Raw genomic sequence first — 25,467 nt, 5'->3', positions numbered from 1 at the left:
TTTCCATCCACGCTACTGCCTTCAACAGGCTTTTTCCTTCTCAAGGAATTCTGGGAAATGTAGTACCGTGGGAGGTAACAGTGTGGAAAGCACGGCCTTACCTTGGACCAGTCCCCCGTCTTCCACTCGTAACAGCCTGTGTGATCCTCACACTCATCCTCATCTCTCGGCCTGGTGGCTGCATCGCACTTCCCTTGCGAGTTGGTGCATGTGACTGTTCTCTTCTGTTTTCCCCGTCCGCAGTCAGATGAGCACTGCAAAACAACAGGCATAGGCTGACCACACACACCGTTTTAAACGGGACAGTACCGTTTTTTTTTCATATTTCCCGACCATCCCGTCGTTTTAATATAAATGTCAATTTTGTCCCGTTTTTAATTTTTTGTAAAAAACTGAACGCATTTATCATAAGGCTCTATGCTAATCAATGCGTGCAGTAAAACTACTAGTGTGACGGAAGAGGAAGTTCCGTTTACTTTATCCAGTCAGGGCCAGGCTTCTTGAGCTAGCGACGATCAGGCGCCGCCCCCTTGCTTGTCTGCAGTGGCGAGGAATTCAAGAGGCAGTCGCCGAGCCCCATTCAGCGTGTGGGAGCCAGGAGAGTGAGTCTTACTGTTATTTCTACCATCATTCCGACCATAGAGATTCTTTCTGCCGTACGTTCAGTTTGATTCGGACTTTTCAGACTCATATTTCGGTTCAACAGGCTGTTAGCTATTTTTTTATTACAGTGGAACTCTCCGGTGGGACATTACATAATTCTGTCCCGTTTTTGTCATCCCAATATCCCGTTTTTGTCTCAAGGAAATATGGTCAGCCTAAACAGGCATGATTATCGGTTGTTGACTGCGACTTGGAAGAAAGCGGAACAAAAATGGATTGCTGCCAACATGTTTGAGATTTTTGAAGCTGTTTCAGCAGTAAAAACTTTTTCAAAACGTTCCTTGCAAGGGTCCTGCATGATCTTTGGAAAATTGAAACGCATATTGATGTGTGATATAAGATGGACTTTGGATTCTGTGCAATGCTGCTCAGTTCAAAAGAAGTGAGGCTTAACAGGCAAGAAATATACATTGTTATCAACACATTCCTTTCAGACTGAACCTGCATTTTAAATGTACAATAGAAGATGCTTATGGCATCAGAGCGGACTCTAAATTAGTTGCATAGGGTATGATATTGGAAGAAGAATGGAGATAAATGTTTAAAATACTATGATGTGAACTTTAAGTTTTATTTTGTTAATTTATCTTGTAAGAACCTATTATACATTGAAATTAATAAAAACTGAGTTTTGGGGAGAGCAGCCCTATGGCTCCTAGACAGTTAGTTAGGATTCCAGGATCTGAGGTCAGAGACAGCACTCCAACCTCAGACCCAGGAGTCCAAGGTCCCTGCCCCCTCCCTGCCAGCATGGAGAGAAATGTGCTGACTGCCTCTCTGTGCTCACAAAAACACCCTCGGAGAGGACGGAATGAGGGTGTGCCAGTGGGCGGGGAGGGGACTGGGGATGCGGGGATACGAGCCATCCACAGCTCTCCCCAGCCTCCTTCCCTCCCCTTCTGCAGAGCCCTAGCTAGCCAGGAAAACTTGCCGGACTAGCTAAAACGCAGAGTAGGGAGGCAAAGATCACCTCCGCTCCTCCTGCTCTGCATAGGTTGCCTGTCAGCCTCAGAGCTTGGAGGCTGATGGGCATCCAGATAGGATTTCACCCTAAAAATGCTGTTAAATTCTTCCTCCTGTTGGTGATCCATGCGCAAGCTCAAGTGAAGGTGCCCTCTTACACAAACAATCTGCACAACAAATTCTAACTATAAGGCCACGCAAGGGAGGTGATCTTGGTAAATGTGCCTTACCTCCCCTAGTGCAAGACAATGTAAAATGCGGCCGGGGAAACAATATTGCCTCTGTCTTCACATCTTAGAGTCTATGTCTAAAAGGCTTTAGCCATAGACTCTGAGATGAATATATGTACGTATATTGACTCTGGCTCTTTATCAGTCTCATCTCTGTGACAACCTTCACTCACTTTTTGCAGTATTGTGAGGTGAAACCAGAAGCCCAAATCATTCCTATCCCTCCTTCATCTGCCACTTCAACTGTAAAAGTTTGATGCTTTTATGGAGCAATTTGTAGGTGGGAGAAAAATCCATCTATGTATCCATCAAGGTTATTTTTTTTTTACAGGACTGTGCTAAACACTCTCTTGTTTTGATTTTCAGGCTGAAAATACAGCTATGGGTGGGGACACTAAAATACCCCCCAACCCATGACTATTGAGAATGTTAACTCATTTCTGAACTTCTTCACTGCAATTGCTCCCATATCTGTTGCTGTTACCTTGGTGTAGTTTTTTTCTTGCTTAGGAATTCTCCTTCATGCAGTGTTCCTAGCCTATCAGGGATCATGCTGTGAATGCATTGGAGTCACAACATTGGGTAGCCAATCAGATTGACTTACATACTGATATCACTGATGACAAATAAAGCTCATTTAGAGTGAAGGCAATGCTTCTTGGACATTCTTGAGCAATGCTTCTTGGACAATGCTTCTGGTGACATGAGTAATGTTTAACTCATCAGAAATGTGATGTGGTCACTGAGGGCAAATGTAGCCTGTTCAGGACAGTGCTTCTTGAAGAAGTGAACACTTCCATCCCTTTTCTTATCTGTCCCTGAAAAATGGCAAGGGCTTGTGGTGACTTTTGACACTCAGGGAAATGCTTATGAAAGTGCTGCCTCCACCCCCACCGACCAGCTCAACACTACCGTCTTCTGGAGCACCGCCTCAAGGGATCAGTGCAGATGAGACTTGACACCAAATAAATAGTTGGAGATATGAGATACTCTGCGAGATCTTTTGAATGTGCTCCAAGAAGCTTCTCCATTTAGGGGGTCCAGGATGGAAACAAGCCTCAGCTTGATGTATGTTACAATGAATGGGCAGATCTCAGCATGCTTGTCTAACGGTCTTAAAAAAAACACACACAACCCAAAAAACAATCCAGGCAGTCATGACCTGCCGACCCTCTTAAGGACATGAATGACAAGTGTTTATGAGCTGGCAAGCAAACAGACATGCTTTGAAATACTTCACAGCAACTGCAAAATGACTTCTTAAAAAAAATAATATCGGAAGCCTTCCACTCAATTTACTGCTGCTCATTGCATGACCCCTTATGGAAAGTAATATCTTTATAGAGCGAAAGCAAGAATGGAATTCTGCTGGCTACTGGGAGGGATTCTTTTAGTTGTCAGGATCTGAAACTCGACAGCTGCTTCTTGAAATCAGTGGCTGGCTGACTCCATCTTCAAAACAAGAGAAGCTGGGTAACTTGGTGCTGTGCAGGAGCGGAAAAATGCTGGTCTGGAAAGGATTCGCAGGGCTTGCTGGCTGCTTCAGCCTCCTCCCCTGAAGCAGGAGATCAGAGCCAGCCAGACTGCACAAATAATCCCAGCAACTGCTGGGAGCAACACTCAACTTTTGGGGGGGAAGCTGCATGTGCACAAAGAGATGTACCCTGGGATGCCTTGCAATGTGGCAGACAATGCTGGGGCGCGAGTTTCAGATTGTGAAAGCTTGTGACTTGTAATGCTGCAATGCTAGCTGCAGGATTTCGGGGGCCCTGGGGCACAGCACCCACAGTGTACCCCCTTAATTTGGAAGAGACGTGAAAACCAGGGATTTTTTTGCACTGCATTTGGTCTTCTTGAGTACTCTGTGCAAAGGAAGAATCGTAGCACTGTTAGAACAGCAGGCCCTTTGCTGGGCCTTCGAGTCTGGGCAAATGCCTGAACGCGTCACTCTCTGAAGCCAACTCTGGTATCTTCCGAGATGAGATCCTGAGGGATGTGCAGCTCTGTGCAAGCTCAGAGTTGTACCCCAGCAAGCAAGTCAGCTCTGCAGGAAAACCAGCCAACTTTGGAAAAGCTTACGCAGTAGATGTTAGTGAATTCCCAGTATTTGTACAGATTGCACCAGCTGGGCCAAAGTATTTGGTTCCTGAACACACCTAGCTGCCTTGCTGAGTCAGACCATTTTTTCTTCTTGTCCAGCACTGTCTACTCTGATTGGCAACAGTTCCTGAAGGTCCCAGGACAAGGTCTTTCTCAGTGCTACTACATGGGAGTCTTTTACTGGGAGAGGCCAAGGATTCAACCTGGACTGCCAGAATGCAAGGGCATGTGCTCTATGGCCGAACTGTGGCCCTTCCCCTGAAACACAACCAGAAGTGAAAAGGCTCTGAAAAGCAGACAAAGGGAATCATGGGTGATGACTGTGTAAAGGGAGGGCTGTAGCTCAGCGGTAGAGGCACACAGCTTGCATGCAGAAGGGTCCCAGTTCAATCCTCAGCTTCTCCAGGTGGGGTGAGGAAAGACTCCTGCCTGAAAACCTGGAGAGCCGCTGCCAGTCAGTGTCGACCCTGACACACTAACCCTCTGGGCTAGAAGGACCAAGCATCTGACTCGGTATAAGGCAGCTTCCTATGTTCCTAAAGCTCAACCCAATCCATGCATTCCTCTTCATATGTCAATTCAGTAACTGATCCACAGATATTTTTCTTCCTACAATGGCTCCCTGTTTATAGCAGTCTTCCCCAACCTGGTGCCCACCAGATGTTTTCGACTTCAACTTCCAGCAGCCCCAGCTAACAAGGCTAACAAGGTCAGGAATGCTATAAGTTGTAGTCCATCTGGAAGGCACCGGGTTGGGGAAAGCTTATTTATGGAAATCAAAAGTATCACCTAAATGCATCATCTAAAAAAACACACACCTTAGTTTTCCATTAAAACAATAATGTATTATTTTTCTCCACACTAAAACTTAGTCTTTGGCTTAAGCTTTAAGAATGCAATATTTTGACCAGGAACCAGATTTCATTTTACACTTCATTCAACTTTTTTTTTCTTTGCAGCCAGACCCCCCCCCCAAAAAAAAATAATTCCTGATAGTATGATAATATGGTATTTCTTCTGGCACTGTTGAAATTCTTTATTAAATTCTTTATTAATAATTTTTTAAAATTATTTTTCAATCAAGTAAACTTCATGGTGTAAAATAGATTTAAAATGGCACAATAAACTATCCTCCCTCTCAGTAACAATGTACAATGAGGTTAACAAAAGTCATCTGAGAAAATGAATGATTAACCAACAACCAGTTGACAATTACCAATCTCTCACTTTCACATAATGTAAAAGTCACATATTGTGAAGAAATGGTGTAGCTGATCCTTCATCTGATGAATCCCATATGTAACTTGATTTATATTCATGTAACAAATACAAGATGCGAATGCTCTTCAAATTAGAAGTTAAGGATTGGCTAACCCTCAAGGCCTAAGCCCATTAAATCTAGTCAGGAGCCAGAATACATACAATAGAACCATAAATTTGAGTACTAACCATTCACAGACACTTCTCCACACAAAGGATGGAGTTGTGAAAAGATCTAGAAAACACCTGAAACCTGGGATACAATTTTTTGAGGGCCCTTGGGCAAGACACTCTCGATGGGCAATCTCCCTCGATACCTCATCACCACCATTGTCACCAGCTGCTTTTGCTCCTCATCCTTTTTTCTCATCATTGCTACCACTTGCTTGCTTGACAGGCAGAGAGCCGGTGAGCAAGTAGACCGTGACATCTCCTGCTCCTTCTCACAACCACCACCATTGTCTGGGTCAGAGCAAGAGGCCAGTGAAAAGGAAGAGCAACTCCAGGGGACTCTTGTCAGTGGGCCTTTACTGGGGTGTGGGCTCTTGACTAGGGATGTACGAAAGTCACTTACCTTTTCGAAGGGTGACATTCGCAGTGCGGGGGAGGCGCTCCATCCCTCCCCCCGAAATTCTCTCTGGCCGGCTCCGCTCTGCGGAGATTCCACGGAGCCGCCGGCCAGGGCCACCCGCAGCCGGGCATCCGGCCGCTGGGCAGCCTGCACGGACGCAAATGGCGGCTGCCGTAGCTGCCGCCATTTGCGTCCCTGTATTTTGCTGTGATAGGTTACATAAATATTTACGTAGCCTATCACGGCAAAAAACAACAACAGCAGCGAACACAAATGGAGGCGGATACGGCAGCTGCCATTTGCGTTCCCCTTTTTTTTTTGCCGTGATAGGTTACGTAAATATTTACGTAGCCTATCACACGGCAAAAAAAAGGGAATGCAAATGGCGGCCGCCGTAGCTGCCACCATTTGCGTTCGCTGTTGTTGTTGTTTTTTTGCCGTCATAGGCTACATAAATAGTTACGTAGCCTATCACGGCTTCCGCAGGGACGCAAATGGCGTCCCTGGGTTAGCCGTGATAGGCTACGTAGGTATTTACATAGCCTATCACGGCTATATGGAAGAAGCGAATGGCGGCCGTGTCTGCCATTCACAATGCAACGCGGACAGCAGCAGGTAGGTGCTCCGTTCCGGGCCCATTTTGCGGGGTGGGGTGGGTGGGGGGCTTCATTCCGCCACGGATTTTGGGGGGCCGAATGCACTGGCATTCGACCTCACTGAGATCCATGGCGGAATTCTCTGACTGACATCCCTACTCTTGACAGGTTCCCAACCATGCCTGTTAAACATATCAGTTGAAAAAGATGAACGACACTGTAAAAATTATACAGATATAATGGTGGGGATCACTGTGGTTAAAAGGGACCACTGAGAGAACTATTTCTCCATGAGGTGACTTTTGAGGAAACTACTTGTTGGCAGAGCTTTGCTTCAAATCTATTCTTGTGAAAGGGAACATGGATCCCATTGCCTACAGCCTTGAGAAGAGCAAGGCTAAAAAGCAAGGTTTGGTCAATTTGTGGTAGCATATTACTGGGGGATGCATTGGAGCCACTTTACAAGAAATGTTCTCTCATATACCTCTGGTTGTTTTTCCAACATGCAGAAAGTCACTGTGTGTTGGAAAAACAGCAGTGTGAATCAAGTCAGAACACCCAGAGTATTTTTCCCTGTTGTGGAGTGACTTTTTAAAAATTAACTGGATGGTGCTAGCTATGTGCCCCTGGATAGCCTGAAGGAAATCCTGGGATTATATGTCTTGGATCATATGGTGAGCATATCTAGGGCAGAAAAGCAACTTGGGCTGGCTCTAGAAATACCAATGGACTTGCCCCATCCCTGGGATTTGGAGCTCGGCTTTGGGGACCTTTTTTTTGAGGGCCTATTTTGGGCCAGCAAATGTGCCCCAAAAGTGCAGTGCTTCTCAATTAGTCTGGAAAAGTTATTACTTTTAAGACTTCCAGGGGATGTTCCCTTGGGTCTTTTTTTTTTTAAGAGGTTAATGAATAATGAATCAGATGAGGGAGGATTTGCTGGTCTGTACTTGTCTCCATTTTGGGTTTTTTATTGGTTAATTCCTGTCATACCAACTGACCTCTTCTTACCACCGTGCCGGCCTTACCTTGGACCATTCCGATGCTTCCCAGATAGAGAGGCAATCTCGGCCTTCACAGCTTTGTACTGGCGTCGGCTTGGGGCCAAGGCAGTATAGATCCCTGGTGTTGACATAGGTGCCATTCTGAAGCTGATAGACGCATGCCACTTCTCGATGCTGGATGCCTTTGGCGCAGGTTGCAGAGCAAGGGCTCCACTGCCCTGCCACCCACCTGTTAAGGAAACAGAGAAAAAAGGATTCAATACAGGAAATCACAAGATATTCACACATGACCAACCATGAATCACTGGCCCTCATGCGCACCCTGGGGTAGACATGTGTTGTCATGTCCAGCCAATTTATGCCCAAATCTTGTAATTTTTTGAAATTGCATTTTTTTCTTAAGCACAGAAATAGGTATCATAAATACAGGCAAATTTATTTATTTATCTAACAACATTTATGAATCACTTATATTAAAGACATTTCTAAGCAATGTACAGACTCTTCACACAGAGAACAAGGCATTCTGGGAGTGCCTGTTGGAAAAGATGGGCAGTATCCAGTGGGATGCTTATGCCCCCGCCGATTCTTTTCTGCCCTGCTGATTCTGTTGTGCAAGTGGTGGGTCTCACTGACTGTCTTGCGCAAGCCAGATCCACCGCTTATGCATGGGAGATTTAGTGCTTCCTAGGGGGAGCCCCCCAAACAAGCGGAAACTCCCTTATGAGAGCTCCAATGACCTGCTTCCTTCCAGAAATGAGCGTTTCCACTTATTTCAGGTTGCTGCGGAAGCACTAAAGTGCCATTGCACAAGCAGTGGGGGGGGGAGGCTGCTTGTGCAATGCCATTGGAAGGGTGGAAGAGAATCGGCAGGGGTGGAAGTGACCGTTGGATTCTGGTTTTCAGCAGGCACCAAAAACCCAGAAGGCTTGGGGCCTGCCTAATTTGTAGTTGTAGGGAGTTCCAGGGTTCCAATTACTAGAATTCCCTCAGGAAAAAAATGGTTGTGGGTAGCTATACAACCTCTGTGTTCCTTCCAGGTCAAGGTTACAGAAGTGCTGCTGGGGTATGTTGTTGTTGTTGTTGTTGTTAGCAGCAGCAGCAGCTCTTTCTGCCTTGTGCCCAAATGAATTGGTACCAAAGCACGTGCAAGTTGGGTTCAAAGTCCAGGTTCTCACAGTACTTTTGGCATGGCCAGTTCCCCTTAAGAACAGAAAGTGCAACCCCAGACCAAAGCTGCATAGCATGTCCTCTCAACTCAAGCCTTGCCTTTGCTTCCCTTCACCTACGGCACCCTACACATTCAGTGATGGGAACTACTTACATTTCAAACACCTCAATGAGATCACAGAATTATAGAAGAGTAGGGTTAGAAGGGGCCTATAAGACCATCGAGTCCAACCCCCTGCTCAGTGCAGGAATCCAAGTCAGAGCATCCCTGACACATCCGTGTCCAGCCTCATTGTGAATGCCTCCAGTGTGGGAGAGCCCACCGCCTCCCTAGGTCATTGGTTCCACTGTCGTATTGCTCTAACAGTAGGGGTGCACGAAAGTCACTTACCTGGTCTCGCAGCTTGCTTCGCGGTGGGGGGGAGGCGCTTCGCTGCTCCCCCCGAAATTCAGGCCGGGGGGGAGGCTTCCCGCCTCGCCCGGCCGAAATTCAGGCCGGGGAGAAGCGCCCCGTCTCCCCGGCCGCGAACTTCAAAAGAAAAAAAAAAAGCCCCTGTGATAGGCTACGTAACTATTAACGTAGCCTATCACGGCTAGATCTGCAAAGTCAGCCGTGATAGGCTACGTTAATCGTCACGTAGTCTATCACGGGTGACTTTGAAAAAAAAAACACGCGTACGCAAATGGCGGCCCCCATAGGGAGCCACCATTCGCGTTCCTTATTTGGTCCCTGTAGTCTACGTAAAGATTTATGTAGACTATGGCGAAAATAAGGGCAACGCTATTTGCGTTGTCCTTATTTTCGCCGTAGTCTACGTAAATCTTTACGTAGACTACAGGGACCAAATAAGGAACGCGAATGGCGGCTCCCTATGGGGGCCGCCATTAGCCGTACGCACTTTTTTTTTTTTTTTAAGTCACCCGTGATAGGCTACGTGACGATTAACGTAGCCTATCACGGCTGACTTTGCAAATCTAGCCGTGATAGGCTATGTTAATCGTTACGTAGCCTATCACAGGGGCGTTTTTTTTTTTTTTTACTTTGCTTGTAATGGCGGTGGCGGCAGCCGGTCGAAAGACCGGCTGCCGCCCCCGCCCCTGACAAAGACCTGCCGAACCGCTGCCAGGACCCGCCGCCGGGAGGGACATTCGTGAACGGTAAGTCCCATCCCGGGGGGGGCGGGGGGCAGGCGGAGAATTTCTCCCCGAACAACCTTTGGAGGACTGAATGCATTGGCGCTCAGCCCCCCGAAGTTTCGGGGAGAAATTCTCCCCCATCCCTAACAGTCAGGAAGTTTTTCCTGATGTTCAGCTGGAATCTGGCTTCCTGTAACATGAGCCCATTATTCCATGTCCTGCACTCTAGGATGATCGGGAAGAGATCCTGGCCATCCTCTCTGTGGCAACCTTTCACGTACTTGAAGAGCGCTATCCTATCTCCCCTCAGTCTTCTCTTCTCAAGGCTAAACATGCCCAGTTCTTTCAGTCTCTCCTCATAGGGCCTTGTTTCCAGTCCCCTGTTCATCTTTGCTGCCCAAGATCATATTCAGAAACAACAAGCATCACCTGTCTTTACACATGAACAACAAACGTTACCTGTCTCTTTTTATTAAACAAAAATTACAAAAACTGTCAAGTGATCTACACCAATAAGGGTCATTCGGGAGCCTGTGGCATGCAGATCATTGTTACTGTTTAATATAAACAGAGTTGCTCATGGACTCTGGACAACCAGTTCAAAAGGCCCTTTTGCTGCTCTGTGGCTTAAGCCCAGCCTTTCCGTGACATCAGTGCAGCTAACCCAAAAGCAGCTATAGCACCAAGACCCTACTGACTCCAAAGACACAGCATGACATTTGAGCAGATCAACCAGTGCCATCAAGAGAGGCATGGCCAGGAGATAGGTAAATAGGCCAAGGAGGAGATTGGAGGACTGAAGAGGTCAAAGTCATGAGGATCAGGATCAGGAGCATCAGGAGAAGTCAGACAATACCGAAAGCCCATTATGTGGTTTGCTTTGTAAAAAGGAAAGACATAAATAGCACAAAGCAACATATATCACATTGCAAATAAGATTTGTAAAATTGTCACCTCGCAAACAAAACTCCAGGAGCTTGACATTGTGCTATTAAATGTAACTGGTTGTTCCTGGACAGGTTTGGATTCTGGACTCTATAGGACCTTTTGTTGATCTGCCCTTCCAGTCACCCCATATAATTACTAATTTGGTAGGACCTGAGCAGCAGAAGTAGAACATCCTGAGAGCAACCTTTGGTTGGAAGTCATGGGAAGAATCAGGTAAAGAGGAATGTATTCGATAAATACATGGAACTGATGGAATCTCAGTTAAGTGCTTCCTATGACCTGTCACAAAGGAAGATCCCCTCTCTAATTACAGGAATTCCGAGTCAGAGTTGGAACAATAGTGCTGTGTGAAAAGCGACTGAGGAGGAGGCAGCGGCCATGGCATTCATCTCAGCCTTTCAGGAAGCTGGAATTCTAACCTGTCATTTTAGGCCTGTCAGCTTGATTAGCCTTCCAGTCCAAACTAATCTTTGCCTTGCAACCTGATGCTAAGGAACTGAGTAGGGCAGGAACTAAGAAAGAGGGAACGGACCGAAGACAGACAGAAGGGCCTTTCAAGCAAGCCCTTCTAAAAGACGGTTGTTTTGACCGTTGTTTTTTAAACCCCACCCTGTTTGGACACCAGAGCAAAAATTACAGATATATCAGTAAAGATGTTACAGACTGAAAGTTCAGATCAGGCCTGGATTGGTGAGAGGAAGCTCCAGGCATTACAGAAGCAGGTCTGGCTGCTGCCCAGGCCTTGCTGAATTAAGTCTAGCAACAGTATTGTAATGTCATGGTGATCTATAGCTACTGGCAAAGGAAAGAGAGAAAAGGATTGAGAGTAAAGGAGAGAACAGCAGAGATGAAAGGCGTGAAAATCTTAGTAGAAGCCACACGGGTTGTTTGCCTTCAGAATCGCCAGTTCAGCAACACCACCAAACCCTCTGGAGAAAAAGTAGGTTGTGACCTTGGTTAAAGGGAAAAGCAACTGGAGGGAGTGGAAAAGAGACAGCCTCACACTTTCTTTTCCAGTTCAGTGGTCTGTAAGGAAATAGGAAGATGGACATGGGAAAAGCCAGAAATTCTGTACAACGATGGATGGGAAAATGGACAGAACAGACTACCCCTACCCCTTATCCAGCTTGAGGATAAGGGTCCTTTCACAAACACAGGGTGCTTCCCAAAGAGGCTTTTATCCTGCCCTGTTCATGATGTTTACATGGGTTCCGGACAACACTGTCTTCATTTTGTAACCCTCCCATGTTTTCCCACTACTTCTTCTGTGTTTTTTTATTTCCACAAAATATCCAGTAAGAAGGAAAAGGTGGAATAGCTGCACATTGTCTTTTGATGAGTAGTGCTAGGAGCCCTCTGTCTGGAAGCAGCAGCCTCAGTGCAAAGTCATGACCAGCGCTGAAAACACACACGAGGACTCGAGTTTAACCGAGAATCTTTTCAAGCACCACTTTTTTTTTAGTGCATTCTTAGCTAGCAGTTAAAATGTCTTTATAAAACTGATTTTAAAAAGCCAGAAGAAAGGAGAGCCAAGGAAGTCAGTTGCTTATGACAGCAAGACTTCAGAATTGCTTGTGGTTAAAATAATAGTAATTTTTACTCAAAACTGGTGACAAAACAAGTGATCAGCTTCAAACATGGAGAATAAGTGATCAGCTTGGAACTGATGGGAATTATTTGTGGTATTGCTGCCTCCTGTTAGAAAGGCAGCCGGAGGTGCGGTGGGGGGGGAGAGGCAGAACGGAATGAGTGTTTACAAGTCCCACACGCACACAAAAGACTAAAAAGGGAGACCACACCCTTCTTTCGATGAAGAAAAGGTAAAATGGTTCACTCAGTTTCTTGCATTAAAATGTAAGTACAGTGTATAGCTTCAGAGAACAGTTTGTTCAGTCCATGTTGTGTTCCTTTACACAGGCAGGAGTGAGAACACAAGCCACCTGCTTCCAGCAATGGAGGAAGGAAGAGAGGGAAAGCAGGGAGGGGAGGAAGGGGAGGAACAGGAAACCGCTGTAGGCTATAGAGATCCTAAGGATAGCTATGCCCATGCATTAACTAACTGCAACACTGCCCCCTTCCTGTAACTTGCAATATTGCCCCCAGGAAATCTTTAAAACTCTGCTTCTTTGGGTATATGTACACTGCACACTTATATTGCTTCTATTAGGCCCCCAAAGAATCCTAGGAACTACACGTAGTCGTTGGTGGTGGGCTGAGATCTCTCTGTGAGAGATAGCTAACCTGAAAGTCTGTGTAAAATGGTTGCATTCATTCATTCATTCATTCATTTAACTGTATTAACTACTCTTCACCCTTGGCTCCCAGAGCAGCATTCAGCATCGGAGAGAAAATGCAATAAAAAACAATACAACAACAAATTGCAGCAGCAGTTCAAAGTCCAGTATAAATAAATAATAAAATACACCAACTTAAAAATGCTGGGTCAATTTTTAAAAAAAAACGGGGGTTGCCTCACAAAAAGAAAATAAAGATGCTCTGTTTCCCATCACCTAATTTCAGTGGTGGGAGGATATAGAGGAGGTCTGGGGAAGTTAAAGTGTGGAGGGCAGAAAAACCCTTGCTTGTTTTCATCACCTTCGACTCCTTGGTGTCTGTTATACGGTTTAAATTCCTCATCTAATTTCATCTAATCCATCCAGATGCAACTCCCATAATTCCCAGCCAGCATGGCCAACGGAGGGCACCAGGGTAGAGAAGGCTGATCTAATCTAAGCAGTTGAAAACAGGGGTGAGAGAATGGTAAAGATACACTCTGCTTCACAACATCTCCCCAAAGGCATCTGCTGAAGCCTTAAAATAAGACTTTGGGGGGGGGGGGGGAAAGGGTGTCGCACTGCTGTATTGAATAAGCCAATACTCAACATGGTCCCAAAGGCAATAGCTAAGCCAAAGCTATACCAAAAGAGCAATTAGTTTCCCTTATTTCATCATCACTGGTATGCTTCCAGGAAAACTGTAATGAAATTATATGCACCATCAGTTCTGGTGGCGTTCAGTTACAATGGTGTTAGTTGCTCACATATAGGTGGCTTCTTGGCACCACCAATGGTGTGGAACAATGGCAGAATCAAGAATCAATTGCTTGTTCTAATTTTACCTCAGATATGAATGCTGTAAAGAGGGTTAGCGCCCACTCCTATGCATGTTTAGACAGAAAATAAGTCCTACAACTCCCAGCATGGAGTTGTAGGGCTTTTTTTCTGTCTAAACATGCATAGGATTATGCCCTTAGTTAAGCCACTGTTCTCTCAGCCTGAGCACCCACCCTTCCAATGGCAATAATGGCCTCCTTTGTAGGGCTGTTGTAAAGATGACTAAGCTCATGTATATGAAGTACTCTGAACAGTGGAAATATTCAAATTCTAAGTCTTATCATTTATTACTTCATCTAATGAGTGAAGCAGGTAAAATAAGTGTGAGTGTGTGGGGGGGAAGGTACATAGTTTGAGGTACGCTTCAGGTGTGCATACACATGTTAGCACAAGATGGGAACTAAAAGATGCTAGGGGGTAGGGAGGAGAGGAGAAGCCAAAATAACAGGAATACAGAAATGCCTGATTATGTTAAAAGTATACACACACAATTGCAGACACGCCCATATATTGATTGGGTTAGATCCAGATTTAAACATACCATTTTAGACCCACTAAAATCAATAGGACTTATATTTGTCATGATTAACTTAGTCCCATTGATTTCAATGGGTTAACTCGAAGTATGACTAAGTCTGGATCCAGCCCATACACTTTTCTCTGTGATTCTCTCTGTTGCCTAAATGCCCATTCTTGATACGACATATTGGGTTTTGGAGAATATAATCAACCATGACAGTAAACTGGCTAATATGAAACCTTTGGGAAGTAGCAAGAGGTAAATAGTTTTTGTGCACCATGATTAAGGGGCTCTGATCGGTTTCCGCTGTCAGTCTGCTGGCTCCCCCCCCCCCCCGTGATATTACAACAAAGCCTTGATTCTAGATAAAACAGGAAGAATGACAAAGAAAAGGAATACAGAAGCAATGAAATCTGATAAAGTGATTTGGATAACCAAACGGTGGATCGCTGGGCTTTTGTCTAAATGGGACTGAGGGCTTTTGATCAGCTCTCAATCCGTCTTTTGGGGCTGCTACATAACATGCATTAGGCAGTTAAATAATATAGGGAAGATGCTGTCATATCTGGGCCTTTGATGCTCTGGACAGGATTGCTCATTTGGTTATTAGGCACTTGCTTACGTGCAGCCCTGTTGCTTACCTGGCTGTTACGCCCCTGTCAAAGCAGTAATTTCCAAACAGTGTTGCAGCCACACGGTACTGTGCCAGGAGAATGAAATAAAGTAAAGGCTTCGGTGAGCCCAAAAGACACACCCACAGAGGAGATGCCCTGTTGCCTGTCTGCATGATCTGCTGCTCTGACCTTTCCTCCTTCCAGTCAGCCTCGGATGGGTGCAGGTAATTCCATTAGGTCTTTCTACACTGAACGGAATGATCCAGCCACTCCTGAGATAGAGATGCAACAGAGCTACCTGCTCTCGGGGGAGCCTGCCCATTTTGTCTCTGCATATATCACTGCCCTGGGAGCAGGGGAGACTCCTCCATTATGGGCTGTGCCCATCCTGACAGCGAAGAGGGGGAAATGCGAAGGGGAGGGGCATAGCGCAGTGGTAAAGCACTTGCTTTGCATGTAGAAGGTCCCAGGTTTGATCCCCGGCATCTCCAGGTAGGACTTGGAAGGAATCCTGCCTGGAGAGTCGCTACGGACCAAGGGTCTGAGCCAGTATAAGGCAGGTTCCTATGTTCCTATGTGCTGCCAGATGGGTGCTTCCCGGTGAGGCTTTTTGATGCCATTTCCCTACCTCATTCACAGTATGTTATGGTGGGTCCAGATGACATCATCTTCAACTCGCAGCCCTCCCGTGTTTTCGCAGCACTTCTTCTGTCTTTCCTCTTGCCATTTTATTTATTTATTTCATTTCTATACTGGCCAATAGCTGAAGCTATTAATGCTTTATTTAATTTTAAATAAAACTATTTAAATAAATCATAGAGACGTTCCTCAGGGAGTTGAAACCAGATCTTCTGAAACCTTGGCCACTGGGCTTCATCACTGACCTAACTTTCCTGTTGATAAATGTCATGTTCTATTGATTGATTGATTGATTGATTGATTGCATTTATATCCCACCTTATTTCCTCTTGCAAGGAACCCAAGGCAGCTTACATTATCTTCCTCTCCATTTTATCCTCACAACAACAACCCTGTGAGGTAGGCTGGGCTGAGATTCTGTAACTGGCCCAAAGTCACCTAGTCAGCTTCCATGGCTGAATGGGGACTAGGACCTGGATCTCCCGGCTCCCAGTCCAGCAGTCTCACCACTACACCACACTGGCCCTCACACCACACACTGGCTTTGAATTCAGCAACCAAGAATTACTATGCGACTTTGACTAGCGATAATGTCAAACAGCAGGAACTAATGGGAAAACCAAAATGATGAAAACGATGGAAAAACCAAAAGGATAATCCTTGTTCTGGTATCTTACACATCACGGACAGGAGGGCAAAGCTTGATGAAGAAAACAGGAGAAGTTATTGTAACTCTATAATAATTCCACTTGAACTCCGAAAGCAAACTCAGAGCTTCTTAAAAACCCCCTAAAATAAACTATAGTCATGGTGAAAGAGAATGGTCTCTTTAAGATGTTCTTGGTCAGAGAATATGCCAAGCATGCATTTCTAATATCTGGTGGGCAAACACAAATGGAAATTTAAATTCTACAGAGAGGCAGAGAATGTGCTTCAAAAATGTTTCCATTTGGCAGCATCTGAAGTGTGAATGTGTGGTCGACCTGGAGGGAACAAGAGAATGTTAGGAGAGAGGGAGGCGTGGCCTTCTTGGATGCGAAGCACTGTGTCGTTGTTTGTTGCCATGGTGCTGGAGGCAAAACGAACCAATGAGAGCACACCTTTGGGTTATCCGACTGAGGATAATGGCCCTTTGTTGTGACTGTACAGTTGCTTGGAAATTCCACACCGAAAGCAATAATTCTGGAACAATATGAAGGGAAAGGATTAAGTCCAAGGAGCAAAGCAATTTCTCGACTGAATTGGATCGGGTTGGCAGTGGCACCAGCCTCAGCTCAACCCTGGAGTTATTGCTTGTGATCTACCAAAATTTTTAACAGCATGGAGTGTCAAGGGTCAAAAACTTCACAGACAGGCAGTTTCAAAAGTTTTCAAGGTGTAATATTTACAGATGGCTTAGAAGTTCACACAAACCAAAGACAACAGAGCTGCACCACTCCACAGCAAGAGATCCAAAAGGTGCTGTAGACAGCAGGCTTTAGTTTCAGAAAACGGCCTGACAAGTTTCAAGCATTGCAGTTCTTTTTCAAGGGTATTTTCCCTTTTGCAACTCTTTCCAGAGGGACCACGTTCACGTTCTTCATTTGACTGAGCAGAACTGAAGAAGAGCCATGCTGGATCAGACCAAGGGTTTGAAGTCATCCAAATTGGTGGCCATCACTACATCCTGTGGCAGCGAATTCCGTGACTCCGCATTCTGATATTAGGTGAGAGGGAGAAAGTGCTTTCGCCATACCTTGCATGATTTTATACACCTCTATCATGTCTCTAGAGCCTTGTGTGGCACAGAGTGGTAGGCGGCAGTATTGCAACCCAAACTCTCCCCACGACCTGAGTTCGATCCCAGCGGAAGCCGGGTCTCAGGTAGCCGGCTCAGGTCGACTCAGCCTTCCATCCTTCCGAGGTCGGTAAAATGAGTGCCCAGCTTGCTGGGGGAAAGGTAGTCACGACTGGGGAAGGCAATGGCCAACCACCCTGCTACAGTCTGCCAGGAAAATGCCAGTGAAAGCAGCGTCCCTCTAGGGATCAGTAATGACCCGGTGCTTGCACAGGAGGAACCTTTCCTACCTTTTATCATGTCTCTTCTAACTCTACCAAGGGATCCCTTGGTATTTCCCACTTATTTTTGCCTAGAAAAAATAGTGACAAACTGCAGTGACAAACCATGAAAGCCTGAGAGGGAGGCAGGTGAAAAAACCTCCCTCCCCCAACACACAGAAAGTACAAGGAGTTAAAGTAAATTAAAACACCAAGACCCTGACACAGTAGTATCTTAATACAAGTGCACACCGCTCCCCCAACGCAGTCTCTATCAAATAGGAACAGTTTTTTCACCATCCTGGCCCAACCTGGTCCCCTGCAGATGTCTTAGACTGCAACTCACATAATTCCCAGCCAGTATGGCCACTGGCCTGGAATGATGGGAACTGTAGTCTTGGCCTGGAATGATGGGAACTGAAGTCTAAGATACCCAGTTTTGGTGAGCTCCAGGTGATAGATGTTGCACAGCTGGAAGACATCAATCGTGAATATCCTCTCTCTGACCTTTTTCTCACTGAGGTGCTAAACTCATGTCTCAGCTGCTCCACTTGGATCTGCAGGTAAGGGCTCACATATGTGAATGCATCTCCATACAAAAACATTCCCTAAATGCAGACAACTAGCATGTCAGGGAGATTGTTCTGAAAGGCAGAGCACTGGCTGATGGGAGCCTATGCTGGCAAACTGAAGTGGTCGAGTCCAGACATTTGATGACGACTTCAGTGAAAAGAGCTATGCTGATGTGCCCTAACTGCCCTGGCAGTGGTCGATTAGGGTGTGTTCTGGAATTATCTCCACTCAGTGGGGGCAGCTACAATGTCTGCTATATGTGCTTCTCTGGGAACATCAGAAGCCCACATTCGAGTGGGAGTAGACCATAACATGGCTCCTTCCCCTGCAACTGTTCTTAGGATTCTGAGACTGACATGGGAAAGTCGAGAGCAGCCCATCCCAACCTGGTGCCCTCCAGATGTTATGGACTAATATTTAATGTTTTATTATTTTTTATTTATTACATATATATCCCAACTTTCTTCCATCATGGAACTCAAGGTGGTTCCCCCTCCAAGCACTGACCAGACCCAGACCTGCTTAGCTTCAGCAAGGCAGCTGCCTCATGTGCCTTCATGATGCCCAAAGTATCAAAATACCGCACTTTGTTGCTGCTGTTGCTATTTTGTTGTTTTGTTTGTTTCATGATTGTAAACTGCCCCAAGGGCACTGGCCACTTACTTAAGTAAATAAGTAAGTAAGGGAGCAATCTATGCATGCTTAGACAAAAAAGAAGTCCTGCAACACCCAGCATTCCCCAGCCAGAAAGAAGTCCTACAACACCCAGCATTCCCCAGCTAGAAAGAAGTCCTACAACATCCAGCATTCCCCAGCCAGAAAAGAAGTCCTGCTCCCAGCATTCCCCAGCAAGAAATAAGTCTTACAACTCCCAGCATTCCTCAGCCAGAAAAAGTTCTACTACTCCCAGCATGCAGAGGATTGCCCTCTAAGTAAGACTACAACTCCCAGCATGCCCCAGCCAGCCAGGTCCCTGTCAGACCATTGCAGTGGTTCCCACCTCACGGAGCTAATGTGAGGGGAGCTGAGCTGATGGGAGATCAGTGGCTCAGTCTCCCATAGTTTTTTTTAAAGGGCAAAGGCAGCAGTGAGGCCCCTTTCCCCACCCACTTGTGTGTTTCCCCTTCCCCTGAATTAGTAGGTGCTCCACTGGGCGAAACGTACAGGCATCTGTGTGGTGCTTGTATATCTTTGGCTGCAGGACACATCGCAGCTCCAACAGAAGGAAGGCAACTGCGACTGGACACATAATACAAAGCTAAGCTTCTCTCATCCAGTGCCTTGGTCCTGATCGAAATAACAGCAACCTCCCTCCCCATTTTTAAAAGCAATACAGAAGATTGGTTCATGGGTCTCTCAATATCACATTTAGTTTGGCTAAAAACATTAAGAAGAGCCCTGCTGGATCAGACCAAGGGTCCATCTAGTCCAGCATTCTGTTCACACCGTGGCCAGCCAGCCAGCCACAGGAAACCCACACGCAGGACAACAGCAGCCTCCCGCCCATGTTCCCCAGCAAATGGTGTACATAGGCTGACTGCCTCTGATACTGAAGGTAGCACATTGCCATCAGGATGAGTAGCCATTGACAGCCTTCTCCTCCAGGAATTTGTCCAACCCCTTTTTAAAGCCATCCAAAGGGGTGGCCATCGCTACGTCTTGTGGTGGCAAATTCCATAGTTAAGACTCAGAAGGGGCCCTTAGGTAGGCTGTTTAGCAAGCCAGAAAGGCTGAACAAGGATGAGGTGCACAAATTCTTCCACGTACTTTCAGTATGCTTGCCAGAGCAACATTCTGGATGAAGACACATATAGCTTCAGTGCTGTTCTCTCTCTCTCTCTCTCACACACACACACTCACACACACACACACACACACACACACACGAGGCTTAAAACAGTTCATGAGTCAACTGGTTTTTAATGCAAACGTAGAAACCCTGCATTGGCCAGAGCGCTCATCTGCATTACAAATGCCTTGCTTGTGCTTTCTCTTCCACGTTAACAATGATCAGATATGCACAGAAATCAAGGGTGGGTAAGGTGCCCTGGGGGCCAATTTCCACCCCCTGAACTGAACCAGGGGCCACACCCCTGCTGGTGTGCTGTTGAAATTCCGTGGCATGGTGGCGATAACACAATCAATGGTTTGCGGCCAAATTTTGAGAGCGTGACATGACAGAGCCTGAAAAGGGCCAAACTGAGCTGGTTTTACCGGTGAATTTGTGGCCGTTTCAAACCTCTGTTTGTTGCGCTGCCAAAATTCGGCAGCAACTGTTTTCCTGCCGCTGTCATGCCACTGAATTTCAGTGGGCGGCAATGGGGCCACGCTAAAGGCCGGGGTGGGTGGGTTAAATAGTACACGAAAGGCTCCAACCTCAGCAATTTTAAACTTTGCATATGAAATCTTCTCCTAGATGGGCACGTTTAATTAATGTATTATTTGTTATTTATTTATTTATTACATTTATATCCCACCTTTCTTCCATCATGGAATTCAAGGTGGCTACATGTGCTTCCCAGGTGGTCTCCCCTCCAAGCACTCACCAGACCCAAACCTGCTTAGCTTCAGCAAGGCAGCTGCCTCCTGTGCCTTCAGGCTGTGCCCTGGGTTGTAGTGAGCTCCTTGGCTGCAGAGAGCGCCTTACCTGGACTGGCAGGGGTGGACGTTACATCTCCTGACCTGGGGCTCCGGATGGGTCACCCGCTGACAAGCGCTGTTGTTTACCAACATCATGGTCTTGTTAACAATCCGTGTACAGGACACAATGGTTTTGCGTTCTCCTGAAAGTGAAACAAAGGACCGGGAGGAGTCATTCCTGTGGGGGGTGGGGATGTCTATTTATTAAAATGTTTCTATCCTGTTTTAAAAGAAAACCTGATTTCAAAAATAGCAGGAAGAGAGATTTCACGTTGGCTGAATTCCACTTGGCTATGAGCAAGTCCCTGCTGTTTTCAGACATTGCTCCTTATCGTAGTAGCGTCCTGTGGATTTGGGGCTCTGAGCTAAATGGCATTACAAGACCCACGGAGAACGCTTTTCAGCAGGTGAGTCTAATGCCATTTCTCCTGTTATTTGGGAACTGCAGGGACAGCCATCACTCTGGGATGTCGTCTTTTCGGCGCCAGGTTAAGACTGCCCTCTGCTCCCAGGCATTTCATGGCATACGATGGGGCATTTATGTCAGCTGTCTTTATGAGGTCTAGCATCTTACTGAAATTATGTTTAGCTGTTGGGGAGAGCAATTCTATGGCCCCTTGACAGAGTCTGGCGGGCCATAGGATAGTTCAGATTCCTGGATCCAAGGTCGCACTCCAATCTCAGAGCATGCCAGTCTCCGAGCTCTCTGCCTTTGCCCCTCTTCCTCCCCCTTGCAGCCAGCATGGGAAGAACTGTGCCAGCAGCTCCCTCTCCAAGGTCGCAAAGGCAACCTCAGAGAGGAGGGAAAGGGGGCATGCCAGTGGGTGAGAGGGGAGGGGACTGGGCAGGCCAGGTTACCCTGTATCTCCAGGCCTCCACAGGCTTCTTTCCTCCCACTCCTCAGAGCCCCAGCTAGATGGGCGAAAAAGCCTGTCTAGCCAAACTGCAGAGTTTGAAGATTGCCTCCGTCACACCTCTTGCTCTGCATTGGATGGCCACAAGCCTCCAAATTCAGGGGCTTATGGCCATCCCCATAGGATTGCATCCTAAATTGTTTTAAATTCTGTATGTTAAAAATTTTATACTAAGTATTATTTTGTATTTGTGGTTTCTAAGTTTTGTGAAGTGCCCAAAGAGCTACGGCTGTTGGGCAGTATAGAAATGAAGTTAACAACAACCACCACAACAAGAATTTGGATCCTACTAATTTGGAATGGTGGGTCTCCTGTCTTTGGGTCTGGATTTCCCACTCCATCATAAACCCGTTTCTCTCTGCTAGGGTGGTTTGTTAGGGACAGTTTTGGCCTTTGGTTCTGGAATGCTTCAATACAGGGGCTATAGCTCTGGGGTACAGGGCATGGTTAGGGCACAATCCATCTGGATGCCTGTCAGCCTCGAAACTCAGGCTGATGGGCATTCTATGCAGAGTGGGAGGAGTGTGGCAGTGACTGTCACCTCCATGCTTCCCCCACTCTGCGTTTTTGCTAGATGGGCGATTTTGCCCATCAGTTGCTTCAGTTAGTTCAGTTAGTACTAGGTGTGGTACAAACAAATACTCCAGATAAATAAGCGTCACCTCCTCCGCACTGGACACTGCACCCTTCCCATCCACTGTGTGTCCATATGTACAAGGAGTCCTGCTGATGTTCTGGCTCACTTCTGTTTTCAGCAGAGTAGTTTACAGGGATGGTGTATTCATAGTGGATCCCATAGTTCTGGTCATGGAATAACAGCACCTGGTTGAGGCAGCAGGAGAAAGATTGTTACTGGGATCGGGCAGAGGGAAAACACACCAAAATAAAGAAACAAACATGGTTGAAATGGCAAACCAACAAATTAAGGACGTTTTAGATCATGGGCTTTAAGTGAAAGACCAACAATGGCACTCTGTTTCTGGGGATCTGAGGCTCTGTAGTCACAAATCCATCCATTCGGAGGAAATCAACTGGAAGATGAGGATGCTTGTGCTACCTGCAAAAGACAACCTGTCCACATAAACCTTGAAATCTAGGGTTGTACGAAACACTTACCTTATTCCGTGCTGGGGCATCTGCGGTGGGGGGAGGCGCTCCATCCCTCCCCCCGGAATCCTCCCTGGCTGGCTCCGCTCTGCGGCGGCTCCATGGAGCACCGGCTGGGGCCGGCCGAAGCTGGAGTTCCGGCCATGGCCGGGCTGCTGCGGCTGCAAATGGCGGCCGTAGTAGCGGCTGCCATTTGCGTCCTTGCAGACAGCCGTGATAGGCTACGTAAGTATTTACATAGCCTATCACGGCAAAGAGCAGGGACACAAATGGTGGCCGCTACGCTATTTGCACCCCTGCTGTTTGCCATGATAGGCTACGTAAGTATTTACATAGCCTATCATGGTAAAGGCAGCCATGCAAATGGCAGATTCTTTAGAATCTGGCCTCACTGGAGTCCGTGGCGGAATTCTCTGACATCCCTATTGAAATCTGGATTTAAGTTCAAGACATAGCATGTTGGTTCTTCTGCCAAGTACAAGGCACTGGGATGTACTATCACAGGCTCAGGGTCCAAATCTGGCCCTCCTGGGATCCAAATCGGGCTCTCTGGGGTTCCCTAGATGGCTCTGGCCCTACTCCCTTTCACCAAACACTCATTGGGTACTTTCCCAGGTGTTGTGCAATTTCCCCCCATTTTAAAAGACGGAATTGCCTCTCCTAAGGCTTAGTTTTTTGTTCTTTTGTTGTTTATTCGTTCAGTCGCTTCCGACTCTTCGTGACTTCATGGACCAGCCCACGCCAGAGCTTCCTGTCAGCCGTCGCCACCCCCAGCTCCCCCAAGGTTGAGTCCGTCACCTCCAGAATATAATCCATCCATCTTGCCCTTGGTCGGCCCCTCTTCCTTTTGCCTTCCACTTTCCCTAGCATCAGCATCTTCTCCAGGGTGTCCTGTCTTCTCATGATGTGGCCAAAGTACATCAGTTTTGCCTTTAATATCCTTCCCTCAAGTGAGCAGTCTGGCTTTATTTCCTGGAGTATGGACTGGTTTGATCTTCTTGCAGTCCAAGGCACTCTCAGAATTTTCCTCCAGCATTAGTTGGATTAGTAAGGCTTAGTTACTGGCAGTAAAAGCTTTAAGCTTCAATATGCCAAGTATACTGTGCTCAACATCTAAGGTCCTCCTGGCTGCCTACTCCAAGGGAAGCTCGGAAGACAGCAACAAAGGGGAGGGCCTTCTTGGTCGTGGCCCCCCAATTGTGAAATGATCTCCTGATGAAGCCCTCCTGGCGCCACCATTGTTATCTTTTCAGCACCAGGTTAAGACCTTTCTCTTCTCCCATGTATTTGGCAGCATATGAGTTTTAATCGGATTGTCTTGTTATGGTTGTTTGCTTGAGATTGCTTGTTTGAAGTTGTTTTAGATATATGTTTTTGTGTGCATAGTGTCTGTTCATGTATTTTTTTTTTAATGTAAATGGCTTTTGATCTCTGTATACTGTATTTTTAATGTTTTTAAACTTTGTAAACAGCCCAGAGAGCTTTGGCTATTGGGTGCTAGAGAAATGTAAATAATGATGATGATAATGATAATGATAATAATAATATTTTGGCCTCAGACCCTTTGCTTTTGGCCCACCCACTTTGCCTTTGGCTTCACCCACCACTGGAATGTGGCCCCCGAGACTTTCTCTAAAATGGAATCTGGCCCTTGGGCTGAAAGAGGTTCCCCACCCCTCCACTATCGACTCAGCCTCAGGGCCATGAGTCAAAGCTAGAGCTAAGACCTGAGCTCTAGGCAAGTTCACATACACTGGAGTCCCCAATCAAGTCCAGAGACTCCAAACAGCCAAGCCAAGACCAGAAGCAAAGCATGGTTCTGGTTCTCCAAGACAGGTGGCTTCTCCAAGCCAGCCAAATACCGAGCTCCCCTTGAGACTGAAGTCAACAACTTCATCATCTGAAATGCAGAGCGGTGGTACAGAAACTGCTGAAATTTTTCAGGAGGCTTACAAAATATTGCTAGTATCCAATCTGGTTGCAACTGGTAAGCAAGTAGCCGGCGGGGCTGAGGCACTGAAAGAACAGTGTCAGAAAATTCTAGCCATGGGAGTTGATCCTTACACAGAGTAAACAGAGCTGATCCCTCTGACTGGATCAAAGTATCCACAGAAATACAAAAATGAAGTCAGAATTTGAGTGAGTGCATGTGTGCGTGCACGCGCACACACACACACACACACACACACACACCCCTACCTTCAGGCTAAGACAATAGTTAAAGCCAATGGTCACATCTTTGAGGCAAGGCAATAGCCAGCTCAACTACAAAAGCATCTCACGTTGCTTGGAGACATTTTTGGGGGCGGGGTGGGGAGTAGGGCAGTATCCAGTTGTGTTATTTTGCTAGCTCAAATGACGTTGCGCTAGCAGAAATTAGGTTCCGAACTATGCGCAAGAGCAGAATCCAACTGAAGTTACATTTGCATAAGCTGCGCAACTTGTTAAGCGATTTCACATTAACTTGCACAACTGCTTGGCAGCAGGTTGTGCATAATGCTTGCGCAATCCATTGCACAAGCCGTTACGCATTACGCTTGTGCAACTGGTCGTGCAAGTGGTTGTGCAATGGATTGCGCAAGCATAATGTACAACTGCTTGCAGAACGGAAAGATTCGATGGTGCTCTGCTAGCGCCATTTGAGTTTGTGGAATGCCACTGTTGGATGCTG

The 25,467-nt window shown here is 46.5% G+C and overlaps 1 protein-coding gene across 1 annotated transcript in view; it reads right to left on the bottom strand.

Moving 5' to 3' along the window:
- ADAMTS17 (ADAM metallopeptidase with thrombospondin type 1 motif 17) overlaps window positions 1-25,467 on the bottom strand; it is a 269,363-nt gene that overhangs the window by 16,172 nt on the left and 227,724 nt on the right. Inside the window, exons 19-22 of the mRNA XM_084816449.1 lie at window positions 22,352-22,511; window positions 20,783-20,918; window positions 7,409-7,613; window positions 102-254 (exon numbers count right to left, since the gene is read on the bottom strand). Of these exons, the coding sequence (XP_084672575.1) occupies window positions 102-254; window positions 7,409-7,613; window positions 20,783-20,918; window positions 22,352-22,511 (654 nt within the window). The remainder of the gene's footprint in view (window positions 1-101; window positions 255-7,408; window positions 7,614-20,782; window positions 20,919-22,351; window positions 22,512-25,467) is intronic.

This window comes from Heloderma suspectum, chromosome 11 (genome assembly GCF_057233095.1).
Source record: "Heloderma suspectum isolate Gila_16-S chromosome 11, 16-S_ref, whole genome shotgun sequence".
Classification (NCBI taxonomy): domain Eukaryota; kingdom Metazoa; phylum Chordata; class Lepidosauria; order Squamata; family Helodermatidae; genus Heloderma; species Heloderma suspectum.
Note: the sequence above shows the minus strand (reverse complement) of the source record. Positions and strands in the feature narration are given on the sequence as shown.